The 27,579-nt window shown below is 42.0% G+C and overlaps 4 protein-coding genes across 5 annotated transcripts; 2 read left to right on the top strand and 2 right to left on the bottom strand.

Annotated features, from left to right (window-relative positions):
- Positions 1-432: 432 nt before the first annotated feature.
- On the bottom strand, positions 433-6,078 carry LOC121617713 (short transient receptor potential channel 2-like). Its single transcript, XM_041952918.1, has 14 exons — positions 6,064-6,078; positions 5,131-5,823; positions 4,833-5,033; positions 4,568-4,732; positions 4,253-4,427; positions 3,951-4,151; positions 3,689-3,851; positions 3,522-3,614; positions 2,096-2,288; positions 1,884-2,011; positions 1,730-1,802; positions 1,497-1,614; positions 700-1,328; positions 433-621 (listed from the first exon to the last, which is right to left on the bottom strand). Exons 1-14 carry the CDS (start codon positions 6,076-6,078, stop codon positions 433-435), a joined length of 3,036 nt encoding a protein of 1,011 aa, XP_041808852.1.
- Positions 6,079-7,597: 1,519 nt separating this feature from the next.
- rb1 (retinoblastoma 1) lies at positions 7,598-27,166 on the bottom strand. 2 transcript variants are annotated; one of them, XM_041951811.1, is made up of 28 exons: positions 27,093-27,166; positions 26,853-26,985; positions 26,290-26,410; positions 25,421-25,524; positions 25,020-25,154; positions 24,887-24,925; positions 24,682-24,731; positions 24,335-24,445; positions 23,430-23,575; positions 23,243-23,320; positions 21,928-22,037; positions 21,739-21,816; positions 21,204-21,291; positions 20,987-21,103; positions 20,828-20,884; positions 20,462-20,493; positions 20,229-20,305; positions 19,860-20,080; positions 11,682-11,794; positions 11,239-11,393; positions 10,944-11,089; positions 10,681-10,785; positions 10,475-10,588; positions 10,220-10,368; positions 10,056-10,086; positions 9,812-9,954; positions 9,658-9,704; positions 7,598-9,566 (listed from the first exon to the last, which is right to left on the bottom strand). In XM_041951811.1, exons 2-28 carry the CDS (start codon positions 26,960-26,962, stop codon positions 9,502-9,504), a joined length of 2,742 nt encoding a protein of 913 aa, XP_041807745.1. In that variant the 5' UTR covers positions 26,963-26,985; positions 27,093-27,166; the 3' UTR covers positions 7,598-9,501. The 2 variants fall into 2 exon arrangements, with proteins under 2 accessions (XP_041807745.1, XP_041807744.1); XM_041951810.1 differs by having other exon boundaries at positions 26,853-27,106.
- On the top strand, positions 13,769-16,016 carry LOC121616925 (lysophosphatidic acid receptor 6-like). Its single transcript, XM_041951812.1, has one exon. It carries the CDS (start codon positions 14,319-14,321, stop codon positions 15,423-15,425), a length of 1,107 nt encoding a protein of 368 aa, XP_041807746.1. The 5' UTR covers positions 13,769-14,318; the 3' UTR covers positions 15,426-16,016.
- LOC121616926 (lysophosphatidic acid receptor 6-like) lies at positions 18,476-19,656 on the top strand. Its single transcript, XM_041951813.1, has one exon. It carries the CDS (start codon positions 18,492-18,494, stop codon positions 19,566-19,568), a length of 1,077 nt encoding a protein of 358 aa, XP_041807747.1. The 5' UTR covers positions 18,476-18,491; the 3' UTR covers positions 19,569-19,656.
- Positions 27,167-27,579: the final 413 nt, after the last annotated feature.

The following is a 27,579-nucleotide window of genomic DNA, read 5'->3' as shown; positions in this document are numbered from 1 at the left end:
TTTCCTTCTGTGAACAAGCCTAGAAGCTGTGTTAGCAGCTACAAGATGTTGCAATATTCATCATAGCCTCACAATATGAGTGAAGTCAGTGAACACTATGACAACAGGCAGATCAGATTATGAAATATTCTGTATGCAAAACTCACATTTTAATTGTTGGTGCTTAGTTTTCAAGACATCCTTTTAAGGACCTACAGACAGGAGGTCAAGGGGTCATAAAAATCAGAAGATTTTAAGGCAATATGTCCCGTAACCGTTGAAATGTGACCAAAGCTTGGACAGACCAATTGATAGGCATCACCATCCTTAAGACCCGTCCAAACCAAAATTATGACGGTGCAGGACTCATGCCGCCTGAGCACAAAGCCCCTATGGATAAAGTGACCAAAGGGCTAATCCCTGAAAATGTGTGGCCCTTTAAATGGGACCTCACTAAGGTCTCACTTGCATCCCATCAATCGATCCCTCCCCTTCCTGGGAACCAAAGCCCGTGTCCTGGGAGCTGCTGCTGCCTGTGGGCGAGGGAATGATTTTCTGGGCTCCAGGTATTTCATTGCACTCCCTGACACCAGACTTCTCTTCTCCGTCATGCTCAAACTTTCTACCCTTCATCCATTTCGCCTCCACTTTTTTCTCTTGCAGCTCTATGTCTTTGAGCTTGTTTACTACATTCTTTGTGTCTGTATTGTCAGTGTTGACTTTGATGCGTCTAGCTTGCCTGGAGGTCGTCTCTGTGTGCTTTTCCCCCACCTTCACCCCTGTGAGCATCTCTCTTTCCCCTCTTTTTTCTGCCTCGTCCTGTGTGGCCTCGGCTTGTACCTTGTCTCCTACATTATTAAAACTTGCCCCTGCCTCTGCTTCCTCTTTCACTTCACTGTCATTGTTTGCATTTTTGTCTGCTTGCACTTGCTCTTTTTTCTCGCTTTCTTTATTATCTCCCAGCTCTGCTTTAGCTCTGCCTTCCTCCATTTTCACCACATCACAGTCTGTTACCTGCTTTGATCCCTCTGTTCCACATTCACCCACCTGATTCTCTCGTGAGTCTGACTCTTGTTTTGCATCCAAGTCAACCTTTTCTTTATCCATCCCTTCCTCTCCGTGGTGCACTGTCACTTTAAGTGATGCATTTTTGTCGTCTTGCATGCTCTTAAAACCCCTGAAATTGTTCTTGGCACCAATGATGTATTTCCCCAGTACAGAGGAGCCATCCTTGTTCAATGCATCTGTTGTAGTGTATCCATCATCCATCAGAAGCTGCTGGACCACTTTCATATCGCTGTGCATCCTGCATACCGCTTTGTTCAGCTCGGTGATCCGATTACCGATATCTGGGGGAAGAGAATACTCCAATCACAACACAGCATGCAGGCACTTTAATGCTAAAATATGTTATCCAGTTTCCACAGGCCATTTTCATTATAGGTGATTCTAAAGACGAAAGAGCAAAATATGCAGCTCCATAAAGTTAGATTAATTCGTGTCAGAGTGACAGTTACCTTTCCTCTTGGTCTCTTCGAACTCCCTGCGAGCCGACTCAATGTAGCGCTGCACCAGAGCTCTGCTCACCTGCTGCCGGTAAGGTAACTGGCTGTCTTCAGATCCCTTACCGTTAGTCTTAAAACACATGTTTAACATCACACATTTCAGTGTTAAGCAGAGAACATGCAGATTGTTTTTCTACTACGGTCAGACTAACTTTGTAGTTTGTGAGCATTGATCACACACTTACCATAGAGGCTATTGGGGGATATTTCTTCTCAGAATTACAAGTGCAGCAGCAGCAGATTCGTCTGAAGATCCCCCTGGAACAGAATTTAGAACGAATAATTAAAACTATAGGCAAGCCTTGAGGTGTCTTTGCAGGTTAAAGTTTCAGAGCCCACCTTAAGATGTAAAAGGCAGCTTTGGGTGAGGGGATGATGTTGAAGGGCACAGGCATAGTGAGGCCCTCTCTGAAGTAACTGAGGTACAGCTTTGACCTGGCAAATTTCCACTCAACGTCTGCATCATCCTGAAATAAAAACGTTGAGGGGGGTCAGTGCCGGTCTTCAGTGTCTGCTTTTACTGCAGGCGTGACATAAATGTACCTCTTTACCTCGATTTTCTGGAAGGAGTTGGTGATCATAGCAATAAGCATATTGAGCAGGACGATGACGATGACGAGCGTGAAGATGCCATACAGGATCCTTCCCACAAACTCTGCCAGCACAAATTGCGGCATGTCCACGTAGTCCTGGTTGGCCACGCCGAACATGGTCCAGAATAAGAAGTGGAACGTCTCATTGAACCTGCAGCAGCGCAGCAGAGAGCGTTATCAGGATGATTTCACTCTCCCAGCTGAAGAACAAGTCAACTCTACAGAAACTGTCTGACGCCACTTTCGAGATTTTGTTTTGTTCTGTGTGCTTCTCACGGTTTTCACACTTGGGTGCCAAAGTAAAGAGAGCCTGCTGCTACGACTTATCTCCTGTACATGACTTGAATAAGATTAAACTGAATGACTGCCTGCAGAGAGTTTGAATTAAAAGTCTCAGAAACAAGATGTAAAAACAGAAGAAACATAAAGATTATCTTTAAATTACTTTCAACATTATTGTATTTTACGATTTCTATATCTGTTACTAAAATGTCTGATTTATGGACAAATACTGCACAATATCTACCCCAAACAATACTTGATTTTTATAAGTCATACTGATATTTAAGAATTACAAGAATCTGATAAGGATATAAGTTAGGTGAAATGCAGCAAACTATAAACATTTTTGATCCCTTAAAAAATGCTTGTTTTAATGAATTGTGACCAAGATATGTGCAGAGTGGGAAAAGTAAATTAATAAATAAATTTGTCAGTGCTGTCTGGTTGTCAAACTATGTGACTGCAACGCTGTCCTAATGATCTCAAACATATCTTTGGTATTTCTGTATATTTCTTGTGACTCAGTGGCTGACACATATGCTGATACCAGCTTGTTTGCAGTGAGATAAAATTAGCTGAGGTACTGGCACAGCTGATTTGTCAGCCTGCTGCCATTATGGTGCAAGTTCCGCATAGGCTGAAAGCTACTTATTCCTTAATGGACTATCTGGATGTTTTGGAGAATAGGGTTACTCAGGGCACAGTGGCCACACTCTCTGCTGGCAACCTCACACGGACGACAAGACGCCAGGAATTCCTTACCTTGCTTTCAGTCGTCATGCTAAGCTAAGCTAACTGGTTGCTGAGTGTAGCTTCATATTTACCACACACCAGAGTGGTGTTGATCCTCTTATCTAAATCCAGCCTAGTGAAATTGTGAAGCTAACAGGCTAATGCAGCTGTCGCCATTCTATATTAATGAACTCATATTTGCAGTCCCACAGAGTCAGCCCAATTCGGGACTGGTTTTCTAGACTGGAATATTTCCTTAGGCTTACTGGCAACTGGAGCAAAGCAGCTGGTAGATAAGTTTGCATGCTGGTATGAGAACCACTGAGATGAAACAACAGTATCTAGGAAGCTGAAGATCTCACTTTCTTACCGGCCAAGATGTGGAGAGATGACATAAGGAACATAGACGTTGTTGATGCCACAGAGGAAGGCTGTTCCAATGATCATCAATATAAACATAAATCTAAAGAAGAAAAAAGTATTCTCAGTGGTCATGCAGATGACTAATACAGGAGGCAAAATGAGGAGTGATCTTACCTCATCATGTCATCAATCATCTTCCCTATGGAGATCTGCAGAGTTCCCAGAGACTCATGGGCTGGCAGGATGTACGCCAGCCGTGTGAAGCTCAACATGCTGGTCACCGCAAACAGCACCTCCGCAATCAGCTGGGGGTCCTCCTGATGCCAGTCCTCGCGCACTGCAAGACGGTGTCACACAACCAAACAGACCAGGTTCAGCATTTACAAGTTTTCTCCAGCAGTCCTTCTGGGTGTAAGATCTGATGCCATTGTCTCACCAGTCTGAGTGAAGTAGACGCACTCCTCCGTGCCGTTATGATCGTGACAGAGGAAGTAACCTTTGAGCACGATAAGCACGCGCAACGCAAAGGACGCCAGGTACATGCTGAGCACCATCATGTCCAAGCAGTTCCACCAGTCCAGGAAGTAACTCCGCAGCCCCTCGATCCACACTTCCTTACACTCATACCAGAAGAATCCTACATGAGACAGACTAGTGTAAACACTTAATCCAGATTTTAACCATTTCCAGACATGAGTTTTCTCTTTGCACATTATCAAAGGGAGTGAGAGAACCCACCAACCACCCACACCATGTGGAAGGAGCTGTGCAGGATGTTCTGCTGCCGGGAAGCAAACTTATCTCGATATAGCTCCATCGTGATTGATTCTCCAAGTAATGTGATGAGAAACCACAGATAGGAGGCTGAGTGGAGGAGAAACTTGATCACAGGAATCTTTAGCAGCTTTCCTACCTGGTGAAAACAGAAAAGACATATAAGCCATCAGGGCCAAGAAACATGTGTGTGATATCTTCCTATTTTCATAATTGGATGTCTCTCATGACAGTCTGTCATGAGTCAAAACCTCTCTCTACATTTGCTGAATTTTGCACCTTCGACTTGGGTGCAATCCAGTAGACGAGGCAGAGGAGGGGCATGGTGAGAAAGATGCCCACAGAGACAAACAGCTTCCAGGCCGTCCTGCTGCCTCTCCAGCCTGCCAGGTTCCCACACCAGATAGACGACAGCACCTGCTGGCAGATTGGGTGGGCCACAAACTGCACAAACACAGAGGAGAGAGAGGAAGAGACAAATTCTGAATCACCTCTGTCTTATTTCATTCACCTCTGGCTGACAGGAGTTTCTGCACCCAGCTACCTGCTTCTGGTTGTAGTTGACGGCAAGCCGCAGACGTGACAAGTTGGGTATTCCCTCCTCAAAGGCCTGCTCCTCTAGGGAATCCTGGCTCTCGTCCCCACAGCTGTTCAGGATAGTGGTCACCTCGCTCTGGTTGCGACACATGCCCAGCAACTCAACTGCAAAATCCTGACAAAGCTGCTCCAGGCCCAGGTACTGAGGCTGCAGGAGAGAGAGGCACCACAGCAGCGTCAGAGTGACAACACACACACCCGACATGAACAGTAAGCGGACATGGTATCCGCGAACGTCATCAGACCTTGAACTCTGGCTCTTTCTGCGAGAGCTTGCGGAGCTCTCTGCTGAGACTGAAAGCTTTGAGCATGGCGTCATCGGAGGTGACGGACAGGTAGGCGCGGCTGGCGATGCCGCGGTAGGTGTTGATGCGAGACAAGGAGAACTTCAGCAGGTCGTACTGCCGGCCGTTGCGACACTCCAGACAGGCACAGGATATCTTATGCGGCCATGGGATGACGTGACCTTTTTGGGTGAGCACAGAGACTATATCATACAGGTCTTTCTGGCAGGCTAAGGTCAGAGGGGTCACACCTGGGGCAAACTGGGAGTTGTCAATTGAGTGGTCAAAGATGGCCTGAGAGAAGGAGCGCACGTCCATTTTGTTGCCTTTCTCCTGGTCCAGGCGGTCCAGCAGGCGCTTCACCACTCTGGGCTGGTTGGTGTCCACGGCAACTAGCAGGGCCTCGTGAATCTGCCGGAAGTCAAACTTGACTCCCTGCAGGAGGGTATCCATGGCGTCCTCGCTGCCCAGGCGGATGGACAGGTTGAGGGCCTCCCTCCACTGCCGGTCCTCAGACTCATCCAGCTGGCGGATGATGCCATCACCGGTCTTCAGCAGCCCACACAGCAGCTCTATTTTCCCTTCCTGAATGGCGCTGATGAGCTCCGGAGGGAACTGCATCTTCTTGTTCATAATCTCTCGCCATTGTTCTGGCTGAGGGACAGGAGAGGACATTTAGCAGCAGCATTAGATGTCCATTCATGTATCATTATGAAACTGACATCAGATATAAGGGAAAGAAGAAATTAAAGCATGCGTAAAAATCTATGAGAAAATTAAGGCATGTACCAAAAACAAAAAGTAGGACACAATCTACAACAGAGACACATTTTGTGACATCAAGGAAAACACATTTAAATCTATTAAAGAAAAACCCTAAAAAGCTCATCTTACCGTGAGGTTTTCCATTCCTGATGAAAAATAGCACAATTTTGAGCAGTGACCCTACAGTGAAAACACAATCACATCCTCTGGAGACATAAAATATGTGTTTGCCAGATATTTTCAACTTCAGTGATAAAATAGAAAGATATCAGTAGATTCCACAAGCAGCTCCAGTAAGAGAACTGAGCACTTTGGCGTCCTGCGATCATGTGCTACCGGCTGACTACATGGCATCAGCATCCACAAACTCAATAACACACTTCAATCTCCCATGGGGCAAGGCCAATTAAAACGTAACGGGTTCAAAGTGTTTCATGCTTGGCTGGGCCCACACCAAACTGTTTCTGCACTCAAACAGGAATTAACTCTGGTCTCCCAATTGGAAACAGTGCCGTGGCACAATTAAGGTAGCTGTTACTGAACAGGCAGCAGCTGTCACCGTTTCCCCCAGAGGAGCTGGAGGGAGTTCACAGCAGTGGGAAAAACAAGGAGCTGTGAGGAAAAGATGCACTGATTATTTTCACTTCTCTCTTTTCATCCAGTTCTCTTTATTCAACTCCATTTCTGTCCCACTGTTAGGCTTCTGTGAAGTTTTCTCGTGGCTTGGGCTATTTTTCTATCTATGTGGTTTTGAAAAGCTTCTCAGATAATGTGTATCGTCATCACCAAAGAATCAGTCAGTCAATCAATCAGATTAGCTTTGCTGTTTGCGGTGGTGGAATGCAAGTAAATACATTTAACCAATTACATTTACTCAATCACTGTACTGAAGAACAAATCTGACTACTTGTACCACTGCACTACTATGTGCAATTTAAAGGGAAATATTGTACTACAATAATTTTACAACTGAAGTTACTAGTTACTTTACAAATTAAGGACCTTTGCACACAAAACATATGAAAATGTTCAAGTACAGCCAAAACAGACAATTAACTGATTGATGGAATATAGGCAAAGTTTTTCATGCAAAAACTACTGCTACTACTGCTTTTCCTTATAATTGTTTTAATGTACTTGTAATAATTTTGAGGCTTGAACTGTTGTTTGGCCAAAACAAGCATTGTGACGGTATCACATGATGAAAATAATCGTTAGTTGCAGTCCAATACAAGGTAGTTCAAAATGAGCTCAACCTCAACCAGTTACAATAGTAAAATCCCGCTTTTACATTAATGTATGACTAATAATAATCTGAGTACAACCGTCACAGGGGACAGTTTTCTGCATTGTCTTCTAATACTTCAAGTATATTTTCCTGATTATACTGACATAGTTTTACTTATATGAAGCATTTTTACAGTGTGGTATCAGTACCTTAAGTAGAGGAACTGAATACTTCCACCACTGACTGTATATGCACTGATGTGTTTGGATTATGTCCTTATCCACACCACAGAAATTGTATTTACTTTACCACAGAAACTGAGCCATCAGCAGCAGTTTACAGGGTTTTTTAACATCCAAATACTGTGTGAAATGTGTGTCTATGAGATTTCTGGCAGTTTTAGAGTTAACAAAGTAACGCAACGTTGCAGCCAAATACATTTTTCATGCAGCAATCATAGAACAACAGTCAAAGATGATCATGTCTGACTGTAGAACTAATCCAGTACAGTGGTGTGTTCATCAGTCAGTGGAAGTGAAGCTTGAGTGGCTACTGACTCTTAACAGCAGAGGGAGGAAATGGTCCATTGTAGACTTAAAGCTCTTTGTTGTGACTGCAATTCTTTTGGAGATACAGAAGGTAATAAAACATGACAATTACCATCTCTTTCCTGTTCAAATCCTGGCTTTTAATGATTCGTTATCACTGCTGAAATACACAGCGATAACAAAAAACCCAGAGCCATTGTGGTTGTAATTTATCTGTGCCAAGTAATTTATCCACAATAGCAGCCAATGAATGATCTTGAAGGATGAGAGTAAGTGTCACAATAAACATTCCTAAAATGGATTTACGATCATCTTAGCCTCGAGATGCTTTGGGGAAATGGGGCCAAGAGGTGGCAAATGTGATTCTTGAGACAGAAGAACTCAGCTTCGTCATGTTTCTTTTTCAGAACCAACAGTCAAATTGTATTCTCCTCTAAAGGAGGCCATCACAGTAATCTCCAAAACCCTCCACACGTCGTGAACAAAACCCGACAGCATGACATGGTGTATAAAACCGGAACAAAACAGAACAGTCGTCTCTAACAGCAAAAACATAACTAAAAAATAAATAAATAAAAAGCAGAAGTGGACAGCACGAGTATCTTCAGCCCATCAGCTGGTTAATCACTACATACTGGCATATGCCTACTGTTGGCAGCAAAGGCAAGGAAGTGATGTGACATCTATGCAAAGAAGTACAAAAACAAAATATTTTCAAAGGAATATTTACTACACTTTAAAAAAAACTACGTCAATACAGTATAAACATATTTTAATTTAAAAACTCTTGAAATTGACACATCTAGCAATGTTTTACCTTGGTATACGTTTCTGGAGTGAAGTCCACATATTCATTTGCTCTATGTGGTGTTTATTCATTGCTGTAATTTCCCCCCTTCTTTCTTAGAATTCTCCTACTTCAATTTTCAAAGATTAAAATTAACCACTTAATGTGTAGAAAAATGTGAGTGAGAACATGAAAAAATATTCCTTTTGTTGAAAAACATGAGGTGTTTGCGTTTGAAGTACAATGTATATTATTTACCAGCCAAAAGTAAAACAAAAAGGTAAAATAAAACTACATATATTACACCAAAGAGAGGCTTTACCTGTGACCAAATCCTTTGAAACTACATGGATTTGGGTTGAGTGCAAATCATGTAGGATTTTCCTTCAGGTGATTGTTTTTTGTTCTCGCTTCATGGAACAAACTTAACTTTTCTAAGACCTCATGCAAGTTTCCAAGTAAAGTATCACTTTAAAAGTAAAGCGCTGCATGGAAAGACATATTGATTTCTCTCTGAGGCTGACATTTAATCCTTTTTGAGCAGAGTAATCATGATTTTACACTTGAAATGTTGCATCATGATTGAAACAAGAAAATCTGAAAAGACTCTGTCAAAAAGAAAAAGGTCAACACATGGAAACCAGCAATGGATCTCAACAACACTCTAAACAACTGAGAACATTCATGAGAGTGAAAACAATGATTCCTTATAAACACTCACAAATTAATACCACTCTAAAAAACAAACATACTTAATCTCCAACAAGTCAAAATCCAAATGAAATTCAATGACATCACTCATTATTCAGTTAAAACACTCAGTTATAGCATCAACAAAAAGGAGGAGAAAGTCCTCTATATTCACATATTACTCCTCAAAGTTAAATACAAACTAAAATCCAATACTTAATGTACAGAGAACCTCGTGTTTCACTCTGTGTGTGAACCAAAAGTAGTGTTCACATTGTGATAAACAGTGCAGGCCAGTTCAGTAGGTTTTAGAGTTACTCCTTCCTTGATTCTGCATCCTCCTTCATCTTCTGCTCCTGCATGCGACTGCGAGTGGAGCCTGCATGAAAAAAATCAGCAGTATGTCATGGATCATGTGACTGACAATAAGAACTCATGAAGAACAATGTCAAAAGGCAGTTTTCACTTACTCATCTCTGCAAGCTTCTGTATCAATGTGGAATCTCCTCCAGATTTGCTGTAAATTTGAATATATAAAGAGCGCCTGAGTGCTTTTGACTTTGACGTACAGTTAATATACGAGGTAAGCTAGTTGCTAAGATGCTATAACAAATAACAACCAACCTGCCATCGGCTTCATCTTGTCCGTCCACATCGAACCGTAACCTCTTCAGAGGCTTTGGAGTGGAGCCCAGATCCAGACTCCTCTTAAAGGCGCGGTCGCTGCTGTTGACCATCTGGTTGATCTTCTGGAACCGGTTGGATGGCTGCAGATGTTAAAACAAAAATAAAAAAATCATCGCATTTGCACTTGTTAAATATAAATGATCCTTCAACATGCTACAGTGCAAACAAAAGAGGTTCGTACCCCAAAAGATTCACCGATTGATACCAGCATTCTGTAAAGGCAAAAAACAAGTGTGAGGGCAAAAATCACACTACTTTGCAAGTGTAGCTGAAGGGTCTTTTTTTAATGAATCATTTAAGCCTTTCAAGGAGAACAGCAATCTGCCATGAATATGCAGGACTCACCTGGAGCGAGGAGTCATGATACCCGGGGACATGCGTGGGCTTTTCAGAGGGGAGATGTACACGTTGTTGCTCCCAGGCACACGCAGAGGTGAATTGGGGAACTTGTAGGGGCTCCGTGGTATTTGTGGGATTGGAGAGAGGGTGGGCGGCTACAAAAACAAAACAGCGACAATGAGACGTTATCGTAGGCCCATTTATCTGATTGTGCATATTATTAGAGTCAAGCTGTAGGTCCTTCGTGGCGAGGTGTCTCACCCTGGTGGACGCATACTGCAGGATGTTGGTTTTCAGCTTCTGCATGAACACTTGGTTGTAGAAGACAATGATGGAGTCAAAGTGGTCCTCAGTGATCAACACATGCTTAAAGGTCTGGAACACACAGTGTGGCACAAAGAGATGCAAAGTTCAAAATAGTTCAACCCAATACAGAAGCACAAAAACACAGTGGTAGATGGCGTTACCTCCTGGTTAGTGTTGGGCATGTTCTTGTAAGCTGTGACAATGGTCTTGAAGCGCAGATCGACACTCTTCACTTTACATATGGCATACATGGCTGACATCATCAGCTACAAGAACAATGAGAGGCAGTTTGAGAGAAAAAAACAAGAGGAAAGAGATGCAGAGAAAGCACAGGAACAAGAGTGAGATAAAAATAACAAAGGGGAAGAGAACAAGTGTGAATGAGCAAATGAAAAAGACAGAACGAAGCATGCGGTCAGCTCACCTGGTCGAGGTGACGGTCTCTCATCAGCTCATGCTCGTGCTGCAGAGTGTGCTGGAACAGGGTCCATATGATGGGCTCCAGTTCGGGGTGGGAGGACAGCAGGTAGGAGCACAGCATCTTCAGCCTCATGTAGGCCAGGCGGTACACTACACAGAGAGGATTTCGTTTGTTGACACATCTGTTATTAAATAGCAGTTACCCAGGGAAACCTAATGTTCTGTACGTCTTCTAGAAATAAAAACAAAAGGAATCTGCATTGATCAAAATGTGTGTGAGAGCTTGAACAACATCTCACATTTCTTATAGAAGAGGCTGAGAGAATTGGACTTTGGGAGTCGCGGAGTCTGGCCGGTAGGTTGGGTTGGGGGCTGAGAGGACGCCTGAGAGGTGGCCGTGGCCGAGGACTCAGGAGGTAAGACGCGATGGCCTGGACGCATGGGGGACAGATATCTGTGAGGGAAATGGAGAAACCCAACGGGCTCCGTCAGCTAAAAATAATAAAATTCCCATTAAACGTAAACCACGAAACAGACAATCAGCAGGCTTAGAACAAGGCTGAAGAAGTGGCTCAAAGGTACAGCGAGTGAGGCGAATGGTGAGTGTTAGTCATGGAATTTCACAGCAGTTGTACTGACTAACAGCGGTTTCACAACAGCTAAAAAAGGCTGGAGGGTCCAAGAAGGTCTCTGAGATTCTGCATACCAGTGAATGAGACAGATAATGGGACAGTGGACTCACAGGTCAGCTGCGGTGTGGTTGTGTTGCAGCGGTTGGCTAAAACTAGCTGTCTCCACCTGCTCTGCTGCTCCACCCTCATGCTCCTGTTTCAGAAGCTCAAACAGCGGTGAGCCCTGCGGACACACAAACACGTTTATTTACATTTTTACCAAGCACCCATGTTTTTTTGTTTTTTTTTTTTTACAATCCATCTAAGACATATTGAGAATTCCTACATACACTGAACTGGAGTTCAATCCAAGACATGGACAAATGGGGAAAAATGGATATGATGGTAGTTTTCCACGTAGAAGAAAGCAATCCAAATTCAACTTTTACAGACCCAAGCAGCCAAACAATACTTCAAAGCTTTGTTATTGTTAATATCGAACACCATAGCAGAATTTCAATTACTTCAAGTTTGTACGTGACAACTTTTGCTACTCTGAAGTGCATTTTTATCTGATCTGAGAGCAGAAATTAATACAAAGATTTTGTTATCTTAAGCACAACGCAATCACTGGCGTAACTGCTGTCTGTTTAGCTGTCGGATACCTCTGCAGTGTCACTGGCATGAAGAAACCACAAAGGGAACAAGACTCAGGGATGTGATGAGGCAACCGACTGTATTTTTCCACCCCTTTTCCACCTGGTTTTAAAAAAGGATCTGTACCCTTATACTTTATGTGGAAAATAATGATTCAAGCTTGCCTTTGTATTTATCCCTGGTATTTTTAATGCATTCTTGTTATCCTCATTGATATCGGATCTCTGTCCATCAGAGCAAAACGGCTCCAGTGTGACTAGATAAATTATGTCTTGTTGACAAAAACGCACACTGTCGCATGCAGAGCTATTTCTTACTGTATAGCATTCAGTTCCCATCAGCATTGCTTTCATTTTTCACGCCGTTCTGTTCAACAGTGCATCTTTTGGCACATTCATGGCACAAACCAGACAATCTATATTTATATGCCATTACACTGTACAGATTGTGTTTACACCGACCTCAGATCTGACCACAACGTGAGCCAGACTACGTCCGGATGTGGTCAGGCAGACCCGATCACATTCCACAAATCACATTTGAATACCAGGTGTATGTGGGGTGTTTGTGTTTGAACTGCAGAGAACTTATTCTATTTGGAGAAAATGTTAATGGTGTGTTCACATGAGTATACAATCAGAAGTGTGCTGACGAGGCAACTGTATAATATAAAATTTGAATGATTCTTAATGTTGATGAAGTATGAAAAATAGTTTTAATACTAGTATCACCAGATGAGGTCGTTTATTAAACGCAGCTTGTGTTTATTGTCTCAAAAGTGTCATGAAAAGTCCCCTTAACTGAGACCAAATGATAATTTTTGCAAAAAAAAAAACAAAAACACATTCCCTCAAAGTACAAACACAGTAAGATCCACACATAGACACACATTTATCTCTTCAAACAAGATCTAAGTCTAAAAGACATGCAGACCAGGGGTGCACGTGAATATCAGCATTCACATACCGAGACACAAAAAACAGCCATGAGATCATACAGGGAAGTGGGTGTGGTTTACCACTCAGCGTTTTACAGTGACTGCAGGTACTGACTTGCCATTCGAGCATTCTTTATGTCACACTTGCCACACCCGGCTGACAGCACAGACACATTTCAAAAGCACACTTGGTAGTTTATTGTTTTAACAGCATTCAGTGACGTATAATGGAGACTAACACTGCAATCTTTTATTGCCAGCAGTAAAGTCATCGCATAAGATTCCCATGTTCATTCAATCAACTTAAGATTCATGTTTGACTTTCTTAAATTAGATGATTATTTGTTTGAAAATTGAAAGTGAAACACCCCAAACAATCAGTTATATAAAGAAAACATGATAAAGCTTTGGAATATTGTTGTATTGTTGAACACACCTACGGCAGTAAATCTAATTTTGATATATAAAACAAAATGGAAAAAAATGATGGTCCACATCATTATCTGATACGGGCTCATTATTCAAATTTCAGGTACGTGAGTGCAAAAAGCAAAGAGCCGGTGGGAGGACTTTGGCCCCGGTGGAGGCTCCTCCCTCTGTGTTTCAACACTCCAGTGACTTCTTTGTGCTGGAGCCTCTGACTTGCAGCCTGCTACGAGGTTTCTGATTCACGGTCAGACAGGAGCAGAGTAAAACTTTTGGAGCATATGAGTAACGATCACCATGCCCCCCCCAGGGCAGCTGCAGGAACAGACGGGATAGCATGAGAAAGGAAGAACCACTCGCCTGATTGCAGAGTTGAGGAGAGGCACATGACTCGGGTCTTAAAAGGGATACACATTTCAGCTGTGAAGGACGACTGGAAAAGACTAAAAGCTTCACTTAAATGAGGATTACTGGACGTGTGGGAAACTGTTATGAAGGACTTTGGATACTAATACAGGTATTTCGTGGCAGTGATGTATACTTTTCTTCTTGGTGTTTCAGAACATAAAACCAGACAAACTGAGGATTCTTCATTATTCCAGGATTGTTTTTCCTACCCAAAAGAGATGTAAATGCTCCCTGTCTGTTGCACGTTGGATTAACAAGTTGAACCTGGATTTTTTTTTTTTTGGAGTACGTGAGGTATACTCAGTGAATTAACATATAAACTGTCCAGCCTGGTCTAAAAATGTATAATAGCACCATACAAACTTATAACATCAGCACAGTGGGCTTCACTCAAAATTACATGATTTGCAACAAGAGTGATGACTTCAAGTACCCTCTGTATAGCTCAGTTTTTAGCCTTGTGTTTGTGGTTGGACTTTTCTTCAATATGGTGGCTGTATACATTTTTGGCTGTACACTGAAGCTGCGGAATGAGACCACGACGTACATGATAAACCTTGTCGTTTCAGACTCTCTTTTTGTACTCAGTCTGCCTTTTCGGATTGTTTACTTCATCAAACGCGAGTGGCTATTCGGAAGTGTCCTGTGCAAGATCTCTGTGGCCCTGTTCTACACCAACATGTACGGCAGCATCCTCTTCCTCACCTGCATCAGCGTCGACCGGTTCCTGGCCATTGTGCACCCTTTCCGGTCCCAAACCATTCGTACTAAAAGGAACGCCAAACTGGCCTGCTGCACGGTGTGGGTGATGGTTCTCTCCGGGAGTATACCCACTGGCTTCCTTTTGGACACCACTTCACCCAAAAACGCCAACTCCTCCACAAACTTCTGCTTTGAAAACTACTCCAAAAAACAGTGGAAGGCTGAGCTGTCTAAGGTGGTGGTGTTTATTGAGACAGTGGGCTTCATCATCCCATTGATGCTCAACGTCTTCTGCTCCGTCATGGTGCTACGAACACTGAGGAAACCCCAAACCATCAGTCGTGGAGGGAACCTCAACAAGGCAAAGATCTTGAGGATGATCATTGTGCATCTGCTCATCTTCTGCTTCTGTTTCATTCCCTACAATGTTAATCTCATGTTCTACTCCCTGGTCCGATCCAATGTCCTAAAGGGATGCAACGCAGAGGATGTGGTCAGAACCATCTACCCCATTGCTCTGTGCATAGCAGTTACCAACTGCTGCTTTGATCCGGTCATTTACTACTTCACTTCAGAGACCATTCAGAGCTCCATCAAACGTAAGTCCACAGTATGGCACAATGGTGCCAAGCTGTTCGACAGACTACAGATGGACAGCACACAAAGCAGTCCAAATACAACACCCAAGAGCCTGACCCTGAGGACTCTGAGACCTAAAATGTTTGACAATGAGTCTACAGTCTAATGACAGCTCTATAATGAATTTAATGAGTATTGCACGAAACTGGATTTGAACATGGAAGACGTAGGGGGAAGCAGCCTGGCCTTGATGATCATTAACAACACATCAGTACAATGGTTACTAAGGAGTCACTCCCTCACCTACTAGACACCACAGAGACTTTAGACTGGGACGGATCTCTGTTCAGTCGATAAAAGAGTGGGAAAGGTCAAAGAGGAAACAAATACAACAAAATATTAGTGTGTTGCAGCATCACTAGCCTGTATTATGGTGAAAATCCACAAAACTCTTTGTTCTGTTAAGATATAAGTTTATAATACGTGTTAGTGGAAATGTCTAAGTATAAGCCATAGTCATGTGCATGGTGCTGTGAACAGTTATATGTAATTGTAGTCTTATTCCTCAGTGCAGACTCTCCTTTCAGAAAAGTCTGCTTGGGCATGCTGAACCAGTATTACAACTCATTTTATGTACTGTGCTGTGCAGTTTCTAAGCAGATGTGGCCTCACTAAAGCTTTCATGCACTTTATAGAGCAGCATGTTCTATAACAGCTTTTACCCCTTATACTGAAAGCAAATAAAAGAGTGTCGACTGAAAAAGGTTTCTGAGTTTGAAATTCACTACTTGTTTGACAGAGTGGGGCGTGAGCAGGGAAGCAGTTGTTCGTATGCCGCTGTCTTTGGGTGCTACCAAATCATTCTTCTACAGTGTTTAGTCATACAGGTACAACCAGCGTGACCCCAGCTTCGGGTCCTGTGATTGGCCAATGTCACGAACACACAATGAGTCAAACTTCAAAATGCAGATTACAGGTGTGGTCAATATTTGACAGCTGCACTGCACTCACACTACCAGTGGCCTTATCTAAATATGTGGTAATTTCTGTGTAAAACAGAAGATGTGTCAAGTCAGAGTGTAGACTGTTTCATGCAGTGGTAACTGTACTATACAACAGGAATTTTCCCCAAAATCCGATTGAGACTACATTTTGCAATTTTGATGAGAATCATTTAAAACACAATCTTCACCAGCCTGACTGTAGGTGTTTTCTATAGACTGTTAGAGTAAAGTGAAAACACAGCTCACAGTGTAAGTGGAATATGCTGCAGCTTGGATATTCGTTCGTTCTTGTAAAAGCGGTGTGCTGCAAGACCGAGCGCTGCTGCATTCCTGTTGAGAGGCTACAGCCTGAGGGTCTGCACTGACAAGGGTAGACTCATCACCACCACTGCACTGATGAGAAGGATTGTGAAACCGAAGCAGGCGAGCGACAACATGCCTCCCGAGGTAGAAGTACACTCATAAAACAGATCACGCTGCTGCAATCCTGAGACAGACCCAGTGAATAATCCAGAATACAAACTTGGAACTGGCATCCTTAAGACAAATTGAACAATGAGCAGTTTCTAACAACTTATTTTTTCCATGTTTGGACTTCTTACGCTACTACACGTAATGCAAAAAAGCTTCCATTGAGTAGTCAGCTGGACTTTCTCCAACCAGCACAAATGAAATACTTGTACTGGATTAATGGTTTAGTGCAGAGAAAGTCATTCTGACTCAAAGTTGACATGATAATCACATATCTTCAGTATGTGCAAAGAGGGTTCGTTGAACTCTAAAAAACAAACCACCTAATTTCCATTTGTAATGATAATCACGACATGAAGGTAAGATTTATTTTTTATGTGCACTAGAAATCTTAACCAGTGATTTTGCGATCAAGACATGTTGTCCCTTCCCTTGTTATTGTTTGAATAGTAATAACTTTATTTGCATAGCACTTTTCATACAAAAGGAAATGTATCACAAAGTGAAAACAAACCTTCTTTCAGTACAGTGCTATTCCTCTATCAGTCGGCTGAAAGGTATAGTTAATGATTAACTTCAGTTATTTGTGTAGGTTTTTAACGAGCAGCCATAAACCTGGCGCCTATCATGAGGTAATGTAACAATCGATGCTTAATTGTAAGGCTGATCACAAAATTAAGTTGAATGAGAAAACTACTTGCTTAAAAACCGGATAATCCACCAATCCTCAAGATAAGCTATGATGAGTACTTATAAGGCTCATTTAATATTTTTAATAAATGAGCTTAAAATTGGGTGTTAAGAACAAACCACAGGAAGTGTGTGCAGGAGAGAGAGAGAGAGAGAAAGAGAGAGAGAGAAAGAGAGAGAGAGAGAAAAAAGAGAGAGAGAGAAAGAGAGAGAGAAAGAGAGAAAGAGAGAAAGAGAGAGAGAGAGAGAGAGAGAGAGAGAGAGAGACCCTGACCTGTGTGTGAATGTAGGCGTGAACTGCTCCAAACAGTAGCATCTGTTACTGATACAGCCTCCTAACACATCCTGCTGCTGACTGGAAAAATAAACTAGCACTGCATCGATCATTGGATACCGGTGAGTGATTAAGTTTCATCGGTTTTAATATTCTCCTCTAGTGTTCAAAGTGTGCGTGTACACTATATAATTAAGATGAGTCATTTCTGTCAAATGAGACTGGTATTAAATGCATCGTGTTATCAGGGTTTGGTGGGAACTGGTACAGTCCAAAAATTTTGGAAGACATAGAGAAGGAATAATATTTCTTGTATTTAGCTTTTACAGTTTAAGAACCAAATGAAAGCAAAAGAATGAATGCAATGTGATGACATCAAGATATGTATGTGATTAAGATGGATTGTTGAAATTAATGTTCAAAGGCATATTGTTATCGTTAGCACCCCCCTGATCCAGATATTTGCTCAGTCACAAAAAACTACTGCAAAAGATTAACCATATGAGCTTCACTAAATGTCTCAATTAGATTGTGAGGTGCTTCTTTTTCCCCCACTGTGCATGTAATGAAGCCAAATGTTTGCTTGTTTTATGAGAGCAGGAAGTGGCAGTTAAAACTTTATTGACAGCATTCGCCTCACTGTCATCTTGCATATCAAATATTAATTCAGCTATGTTAGCTATGGCAGTGTATTCATCTCACCTCAGCAAATTACATCCCATAAAATAGCAGACATTTTGACTTTATTAAGGTTCTTACTCAGCACAGGTTGAACTGGCCTTCCCTCCATCTTATGTTCACTTCAAACAACATAATTTCATCCAGATATGAGCGTGATGCTGTGATTCGAAGTCTTGGAGCAGCAGATCAGATTTGGGACATGGAGCTGTGGAATATGACTGATGTGCCAGCCAAGCCGTTGTCACCTCTGTCTAACTGCACTGTGGACACCAGCTACCGCTTCACCTTTTATCAAATGTCCTACAGTGTCATCTTCCTGCTGGGATTGGTCACCAACAGCTTGGCGCTGCGCAGACTGTGTCTGTCTCCCTGCATGAACAGTACTGCCATTTACATGGTCAGCCTGTCAGCGGCCGACATGTTTTTTGTAATCTCGCTACCCCTGAGAGTCTACTACTACCACCAGAGGGCCAGAGCCTTGTCCTCAACAACAGGAGACGTGTCCAGCTGGACTCCTGCCGTGGCATACTGCCACCTCACTTTCACCATCAAATACATCAGCTTGTATGGGGGCATCTTCTTCCTGGTGTGCATTGCTGTGGACCGTTACTATGCTGTGGTGCACCCACTGGGATCAACACTCCGGAGGCGGCGTGTTGCACAGCTGGTAAGTGGTGGGATCTGGTGCCTGGTGCTGGGGCTCAGTGTGAGTTTGCCTCTGCTGCACTCTACAGCCGCTCACCAACACCAGCCTTGTCTGCTGGACCCATCCTTGCAACACCACCGCAACATCATCTTCGTAGCTCTGGGCTTAGTACTTGGGTCATTTCTGCTGCCCACGGTGCTACTTCTCTACAGCTACTGCAGAGTGCTGAGTGTGCTTCGCCAGCCAAGGCATCGTTCACGCAGCCAGCGCCGCATCCGTCAGCACACTCTCACAGTTATTTACTGGGTGCTGGGCGTCTTCCTGCTGTGTTTTGTCCCCTATCACATCAACCTCCTGGGATACACCCTCACACAGACGGGGCTGCTGCGCAACTGTGGCCTGGCCAAGGTGACCAATGCTGTGCATCCCATAGTGCTGTCACTAGCGAGCTTAAACTGCTGCCTCAACCCACTCATCTACTATTTCTCCAGCAGCCTTTTGCACAAGGAGGTGCCCGGTGGTGGAGCCAGTGGCAGCCACTGACACAGATCATCTCACGACACTACTGACAAACTGGTTCTTGAAAAAGAGTAATTTTGATATGCAGTGACATTTTTCATATGTATTGATTGTTGGATTAATATGGAACCTGCCTCATTTGACAAAAAAGCTGATCAAATGTTATGAAGTAGTTAATATGTCGATCTTATGTCATTTACGTTATATTTGAACTGTAACAATACTTCTTTACAGTGTCTATGCATCGAAAATTATGTTGTGCATGAATCTTATCAAAATGCTGTGATACTATTACTAGTCAGCTGTAGTACTGACCGTCCTCCATGCAATCCTCTCCATGATGAGGTTCTCGCAAGTCTCCAGGTGTTTGACAATATCTTTGCTCAGAGTGGGGTCGGCCTTGATGAAGCTCTCGATTACTTTGTAGAAGTCAAAGGCGGCGAGGTTGACCACGTCCAGTATCCAAGGGAAACACACATTTGTTTCGGTTGCGTCACCACCACCATGGTTGTATCCTCCAGCCTTAAAACTGCTCTCTAGTCACAAAGGGCAAACAACATTATTACAATTTATCGCACATCTACAAGAAGTGTAAACATTTATTTGTATTACAAATAAAATATATTTCAGATATAGCATAGAACTGTATCTTTTATTGACCTGTAAGCAAATTGTGGGACCCACCTCCATACGTTGCCATGACAACCTCCAAAGCACAGGCCAAAAGTGATGTGTGGAATGTGGAGTCATTGAGGAGTTTACTGTGATGGAAATCATATGACTCAGCTCAAGGCAAATGACGCTTCACTTACAATTACAACAAAAAGGATGCATGCACAAGTGAATACAAACACAACAACTGACTTCAGCTTCATAATCCTCCCTGCTGGTTTACAGTAAACCTGAAAAACACACACCTGAAGTTTTGGACAGACAGTCGCTTCTCTTCCTACAAAACAGAAAATGAGAACAACGAGAGAAAAAAAACAACAGGAAAAAGAGTTCAGTACTTCAGACACTGTTGCAGTCTACAGGTCATGTGAGTTGCTTCCTTTGCGCTGCAGTCATATGTCAACAAAAGTTACATGGGCATAGACAGGGAAATATAAAGTGTGTTTGATGATATCAGTAATATACAGCAGATTTTAAACTGTGGTTTTCTGAGATACATTTTTGTGGTTAAACCTGGGAATTGCTACATGTGGATTAAGGCGAGCCTCTAAATAAATAAACAATTACTGACTAAAAAAAATGGAATTAACACAATAAAATCAAACAAGTACCGATTTCAGCATTGCCTCCATGACTTTGTAATACAGTTTGACACCGAGGGTAAATCGCTGAAAAACAAAAGAAATATATAAATCAAGCATAAAATCATTTCTGCAGAGCTAATATTGCCATTGTTGTTCATTGTCCTCTTGAGTGTCTTGAGTTCAAACCTGTCTGCCGAGACCGACACAGTGTGGGCCGACTGCCTGACCAAACCTTTGGCTGAACGTCTGTCCGAGTGTCTCTAAACGCTTCAGCACGTCCTGCGTCGGGTCCACAGTGCAGTTCTGATCACAGGAAAAAATAAAACGGGAAATACATCAAATCAGGGGAAGTAAGATGCAGCTACATGCATTTTCGTTTGTGGAAACACTTCTCGAGACCCACTTTAAAATAAGTAGCCAGGTTAGTAGATGGTTGGTCCCCACTGGAGGTGAGATCACCCCTCAACTGCTGAATGGAGGTCATGGCAGCTCTGATGAGAAAAAAAAACACTCAGGCAAAAACAAAAACAATTCACACAATGAAATATGACCGATAACCTGCAAGCAGTACAAGAAATCCCACAACAATCTCCAATGCTTTCCATTCATGGAAACATACACACATTTAATATGCGGTAATTTTGTTTTTTAAACATTTTTATAATTTGTTTACTTTATCATGCTATAACTGAATATTCTGTAAATTGAACCTCCTTGTTTATCTTTACTCTTTCACACCAAGTGTGACAAAGAAGAAAAGCTTAATAAAGGCTACTGTCCTATTTATTAATTTAGTACATCCCATAGTTTGTCACTTACATCTTTGGTTATTTTGCATGGATAACAAAATAGCAGAAAAGAAAGTATTTCACCATAAACACTGGCTTTTTCAGTCCCAAACGCACCAGCTGACAGTACAGTGTGTCTATGATGCTCACCTGATTGGAGTCTGGGGAGGGATGAGTACTGCATCTTCATCTGACAGGTTCTTCTTTGGTGTTCTCTCCACCTGTGACCTGAACGCAGGTGAAGATAAGTAAACACTTTTCTTTGAATTCATCATTCATTCACTGATTCATTCAAATTCAACATCGAAAAACTGAATAGTGGGGAAAAGAAGAAATTACATCTCGACTTGAGGTGCGAGAAGGGTCTCGTCTCCGTCAAAAAACAGCCGTCCATCAAAGTCTCTACTCTTGAGGTAGTGCTCTTCGTATTGTTGGTTGAGGTCATGTACCTGTGGTGAAAAAGGCAACTCACAGTTAAGTGTCTCTCTTCAAAATCTGGCACCCACTACATGCAAAACAACATGGTAAAACAAGTAAAGTGCAGTATTTTACATGAAAACAAAAGTGCAAAATGTTCAGATGTACGGATATATCCAAAACTGAAGGGCAGTGTTAAATTATTGCTGCATTGTACAATAAGCCTTTTAAGTTACAAGCACTATATCTGACGAGGAGATAATCATATGTGATCACATATGACCTACTGTATAAGAACAACTTCACTGTTGTGGGACGGCTAACTATTCCTTATCCTGTTGACTATCTTGATTTCTTTTGCATGTTTTAAACGTAAGATTTTGATCTGAAAACTCAAGCTGCAATCACAGACATCAGACACTGTTAAATAATCAGACACGAAAAAACTAACTGCTGCAGGTATTTCCAATCAGCATGAGGATTTGTAACACTGTGTAATTACACAGATCACCTGAGTGAACAGAAGTCAAAACAACAATAATCTGTCTTTAATCAGAGTTGGTCACATAGACATAACTATAGCTTTTATACTCCAACTCACACAACAAAAACACACAGCGAGTCTAGAGGCCCTGCTGCACATGTACAACAGGCCAGAGTCTGTCTGTGTCTGATCAGATCTCAATCTCTAACAATCAGATTAGGAAAACAAGCCTCGTCTGAGACACCTCTGCTATAAACTTATCTGGGCCAGAATCTCACTCAAAACAATATGCTGTTTTTTTTAAATATTTGTTTACCCTGGCCCCTCATAGTTTAAATGAATACGGTGAGACTACATACACATTATTTACATAAGCCACTAAATAATTCACACCACCTGTCCATTACTGGGTTAATGTCACAGTAAAACAAATATGTTCAGCAACCTTCTTTAGAGTGTGTTCGTGTCAGCAAACAGTAGCAGCCTGTCTCTGTCGTTTTCATACCTACCTCTGCAATATGCTACCCTGACACACTCAAAAGGATCCCCTGCTTGTGTACACATTTTACTGACAACATGTATGTGAAAACAAACGTGTGAGCAGCACAGAGATCAATCAACAGCTGTCAGACACTCAAACATTCAACAATGGCAACAGCAAGCAGGAGGAGATAACTCATGGAAACAGTAAGTGGACAGTGGGACGGTGTAGTCAAATAGTAGAGCAGGTGTTGTAACAATGGCCCCACCTACCTGAGGAAAATCTGGAGATCTTGAAAGATCCAGTGAGTCCAGGAAAGCCGAGAAACTGGTCTGATATACATTCTTCACCTGCAAATACAATTAGAGGACAAATGAGGCCAAATACAAACAGAGCAGAGGGCACAGAAATGTGGTTGCACGATGAGTGTAAGATCTATAAAAAGAGGGGGGCTCAGACCTCTTCTGCATTGCATTCATTCTCATTGCACAAGGTTTTGAGAAGCTGCAGGTCCACCTCCGGCTCCGGGGGTCGGGCTTTGGCTTTGCTCTGGTTGCGACGAGATGTTCGTGTTGCAGGGCTCTGAACTTTGCTGACAGCTGATTCTGAGGAAAAAAAAAAAAAAAAACATTTAAGGGATGAGATCATCTCTGGAAGCCAGACACAATACATCCTTTCATAACAGAATATCCAAGTTGAGACTCTGTTTTCCCACTTTCTGTGGCTGGAAAACATTCCGGACAGATATTACACTATGCTATGAGATATTATGCACACACACACATTTAGGCAAATGAATGAAAAGGCAAAAAAAAATAAATAAATAAATTGACATTTTAAGAATCCTGATTCCAAAAACGCTGGGATGTTGTGTAAAATGTAAATAAAAACAAAATGCAGTCATTTGCAACCAACCAGTGTTTACCAACAACAGTTTTACAAAGTGTTCCTGAGCCCATGTAGTAACATCTTTTACACAATCGTGTGTTTACAAAGCGGTTACCAATCAACCTGTTTACCTGTGAAATGTTCCAAACAAGTGTTTTTGGAGTATTCTACAACTTTCCCAGTCTTTTTTTGCTCCTGTCCAAAGTTATTTAAAACGTGTTGCTGCATCAAATTCAGAATAAGCAGATATTTACACAAATCAATGAAGTTAATGAAGAAAAACATTAAATATATCTTCTTATCTTTGTACTGTTTTCAACAGAGTTTAGTGTACCTCCAAAAGGGCTAGCAATCTATCACATTGTGTTTTATTTGTTTTAGACAGCGTCCCAACTTCTTTGGAATCGGGGTTGTACAACAAAAAGTCTTAACACTTAATCAAATAAAGACAGAGGGTAAATGATACTGAAGCTTACTGTAAAGAGGCTGCAGAAGGTCTGGAGGGCAGCGCTTGATGCATAACTCCAGCGTACAAAGCAGCAACTGGAATGATATGACCAGGTCATCCTCCATCTGTAGGGCCCTTCCTGCAGACAGCAGAGATGCAGCACATGAGAAGCATCATCACAATACTACTACGGCAAACTGGGAACAACAGAACCACGAAGAGAAACATTTTCCAATTCATTTGAGCTCTACAGTCAAGCGGGAAGGAGGAAGGAAGGATGGAAAGAAGATGGAGTAATGAGAAAACTATTCTATCAAGTGTGTTAACAGCTGGATCCTACTTGTTTTCATTGTTATGTTTAAAGGCTTAACTTACCCTTGGCCAAAAGAAACATTGTCCAGCAGCTGCGAATGGTCTCCCTCTCCCTTGGAAAAGAGACACAGAACCATTAATCATGCATCTGCATCACATCTTGTATAAAAAAACCCCAACAAATATTAAACACAAGAACATAAAGACACTTAAAAGAAGGAGCGTGACATGTATATTTCCCTTATGTGGAGGATAATTCCCAACTTACTTGCCATCAGAAACCAAAGCAAAGATCTTCTTGCATGTTCTGAAACCAAACAAACATGATTATCAAATGCATATTTGCCCTGAACAGTTCTACATGCATCAAGCACCTGTACTTCATTGATGTGCTCACTCACTTCTCAAACCTCTGGTAGAGAGCCAGCGTCACATCATACTTCTTCTCCAATCGTGTCAGTGCTGAATTCACCTTGGTGCTTATAGTATCCAAGTTCACATCGAGCTTCCTCACCAGAGCTAAAAACTGCCTCACACTACAAAAAAAAAGATGCGTTTGTATGAGAGATAATTCCATAAACTTGAACAATATCTTTAAAGATAAACTTGTAAAACCACATCAAGGGTGCAGATTTTAAAAATAATAGTAGTCTATTTGGACCATGGTGCTAAGAGCAACAATGTGTTATCCTTTTAAAGAATCTATATTCAAATTACATGCATTAATGTTGATAGCGAAGTTGCACTACTCGTGCCAAGGAGCATTTGCCGATTGCATGCATCATGCACGGCAAGTACTTACTTCAGACTGACTGCTTTCAAAACCTGAGTTAAGGTGAAACAGGCCACATCCATGTCTGTCGCTGACACATACAGACAAGCTCCCCACAGCCTTTTCTGGCTGTCCTGAAATTAAATGTAAAAACAAGTGTTTAAAAGCTACAAATACTAAAACACGCTTTTTTTTTCTTTTTTTTTTTCCCCCAATCACTGACAAGAACAATCCGATCCTGGTGGGCGACATTAATATTGTCATGAGGACTGAAAACAAAAGCCAATAGATCTGTTAGAACAAAGCAACACCACACTGTAAGTTATGCATTTATTTTATCTAAATACTTCTGTCAAATTCATTATAGACAGTTTAAAGTTTAATTAACAAAGGGTAAGAGAGAAGACTGAAACAGCCATTACACTGTATGCTAATGACAAGCTTGTCTTTTCATTCAAAAATGGTAGAAAAGTCACAATTACATTACTGTCCAACAGTAACATGCCAAGAACATTACACACAGGCACTGTGCCACATCAGTAGTCTACTGTTTTTGTGTTATGCCACAATTACTGTAAGAGAATAATGCATTCAAGTAAATGGCATCCCTTCCAAGGCAAATTTGAGAGACATGTTCTAAAAGCATCACAGACATGACAAGCGTTTGGTTGTGACAACATGTTAATGTTAATAGCTACGGTTTGGATGCCATCGTGGCCATATAATTCTGACAAAAGACTAAGTGATCTCCTAAATAGATAATTTTGTTATCTAATTGGGCAGTTTTCAACAAGAGTAATACAATTTCCACCCATGACTTTTCCTTTGCCACAATGGGACAGCCAACAGGATCACAGCATTACAGATCTACTCTAACATAACTGTATATATATACATACAACTATTTCTTCCATGGAGTCTTGAACAGTTTTCCACAGCGTCCAGGCACGGTCACACACCAGGTCTGTCACATGAAGCTTCTTACACAAGGTCACAAACTCAGCATCCTTGTCTCTGTGCCTAGAGGATGGAGACCATAAATCAACCCCATGAAGAACACAAACACTGTTTCAGGTCGTTAAATCATGCTGCACAGATAACAGCCTCCCACAGTGTTAGCGAAGGTCTGTGTCAGACAAAGGATGTGTTTGTGTATTATTACAGCGTTAGATCTTGTGTTACATCTGATACTGAATAGCTGTATTGTTTGGCGAGTTGCGTACGGTTGAGAGACATTAAAATACATTCGTATTAGCTCTAAACACAGGCCTGACTTTGTTTGAAGCAGCTAGCTTTTTAGCCTGACGGTTAGTCACACAAGCTAGCTAGCATAAGTTAAATACCAGCACAAATTAGCCAAACATTAGCCTGCAGTGTAAGCAATTTGTACAGAGTATCCAACTAATTCGCTGACTGCTGATGTACTGCTGAAGCTTGAATAAGGGAACATGAGTTTTCTTACTTTTTAACAGATAACTCTGGACTCTCCTTCTTGTCTGTAGATGTACTTTCAGCACTGGGCTTCAGCTCCTTGCTCTGTGCCGTCCCAGAGTTGCGCTTTTTAGGTGGCATCTTGGTATCCAGTTACCTAAAATCTGAATTCAATAAGTAAAACAAGAGCTTTGATTTGAAGGCAAAATTTAGTTTAATAAGTTACTAAAGCCCCGTGCACGAGTTTCGTGGCAACAAAAACCTAACTGACTTCCTGAACCCGTAGAGAAGTGTACGTTCGTTTTTATCACCGTAGTCTGCGGCGGTGTGCCGGGCGGCCGGCGTCTCAACTCTTAGTGCCCTCCACAGTTAGTGTTAATAACCCCGACTAAACTGACCTGTCCACTGAGTTTTTCTGATAATTGTCTGTATTTAATACCTGTGCTGTGGACTCTAACGTTAGATGACAGCGTTACAGCCTTACATTTATATTAAGCCGTATGTGGTGATGAACAGTGTGCAGTGCTACCTCACCGGGATCTCTTGACAGACCGCAATCGAACTAACCCAAACGCACGAGATGAAAACGCGGGAAAACATCTACGCAACATCCGCTCATTAGCATTTATCCCGCCATCCGGACCATTCAGAGTGGTCACCGCCCGAAGCTATAGGCGACTAGTCATTTCAGTTTAAGTAGTTCTTCATCGTCGTTATTCTCTGTGCCCTCCTTTCACTTGATCTTTACATCGTGTATG

Source organism: Chelmon rostratus, chromosome 14, assembly GCF_017976325.1.
Source record: "Chelmon rostratus isolate fCheRos1 chromosome 14, fCheRos1.pri, whole genome shotgun sequence".
NCBI classification, from domain to species: domain Eukaryota; kingdom Metazoa; phylum Chordata; class Actinopteri; order Chaetodontiformes; family Chaetodontidae; genus Chelmon; species Chelmon rostratus.
This window is presented reverse-complemented; position numbering and strand designations above follow the sequence as displayed.

What these genes read in the sequence shown, in the direction of transcription:
- LOC121617713 (XM_041952918.1), bottom strand. An exon ending in TCAACTACAACCAGAAGCAG is followed by an intron (nt 4,733 to 4,832) that starts GTAGCTGGGTGC and finishes GTGTTTGTGCAG; the next exon opens with TTTGTGGCCCACCCAATCTG. An exon ending in CCACATGGTGTGGGTGGTTG is followed by an intron (nt 4,152 to 4,252) that starts GTGGGTTCTCTC and finishes TGTCTCATGTAG; the next exon opens with GATTCTTCTGGTATGAGTGT.
- LOC121616925 (XM_041951812.1), top strand. Translation starts at nt 14,319, where the DNA reads ATGTATAATAGCACCATACAAACTTATAACATCAGCACAGTGGGCTTC.
- LOC121616926 (XM_041951813.1), top strand. Translation starts at nt 18,492, where the DNA reads ATGTTCACTTCAAACAACATAATTTCATCCAGATATGAGCGTGATGCT.
- rb1 (XM_041951811.1), bottom strand. Translation starts at nt 26,962, where the DNA reads ATGCCACCTAAAAAGCGCAACTCTGGGACGGCACAGAGCAAGGAGCTG. An exon ending in CCTCCCCAGACTCCAATCAG is followed by an intron (nt 21,292 to 21,738) that starts GTGAGCATCATA and finishes TTTTCTCATCAG; the next exon opens with AGCTGCCATGACCTCCATTC. An exon ending in CTGTCTGTCCAAAACTTCAG is followed by an intron (nt 20,306 to 20,461) that starts GTGTGTGTTTTT and finishes TTTCCATCACAG; the next exon opens with TAAACTCCTCAATGACTCCA.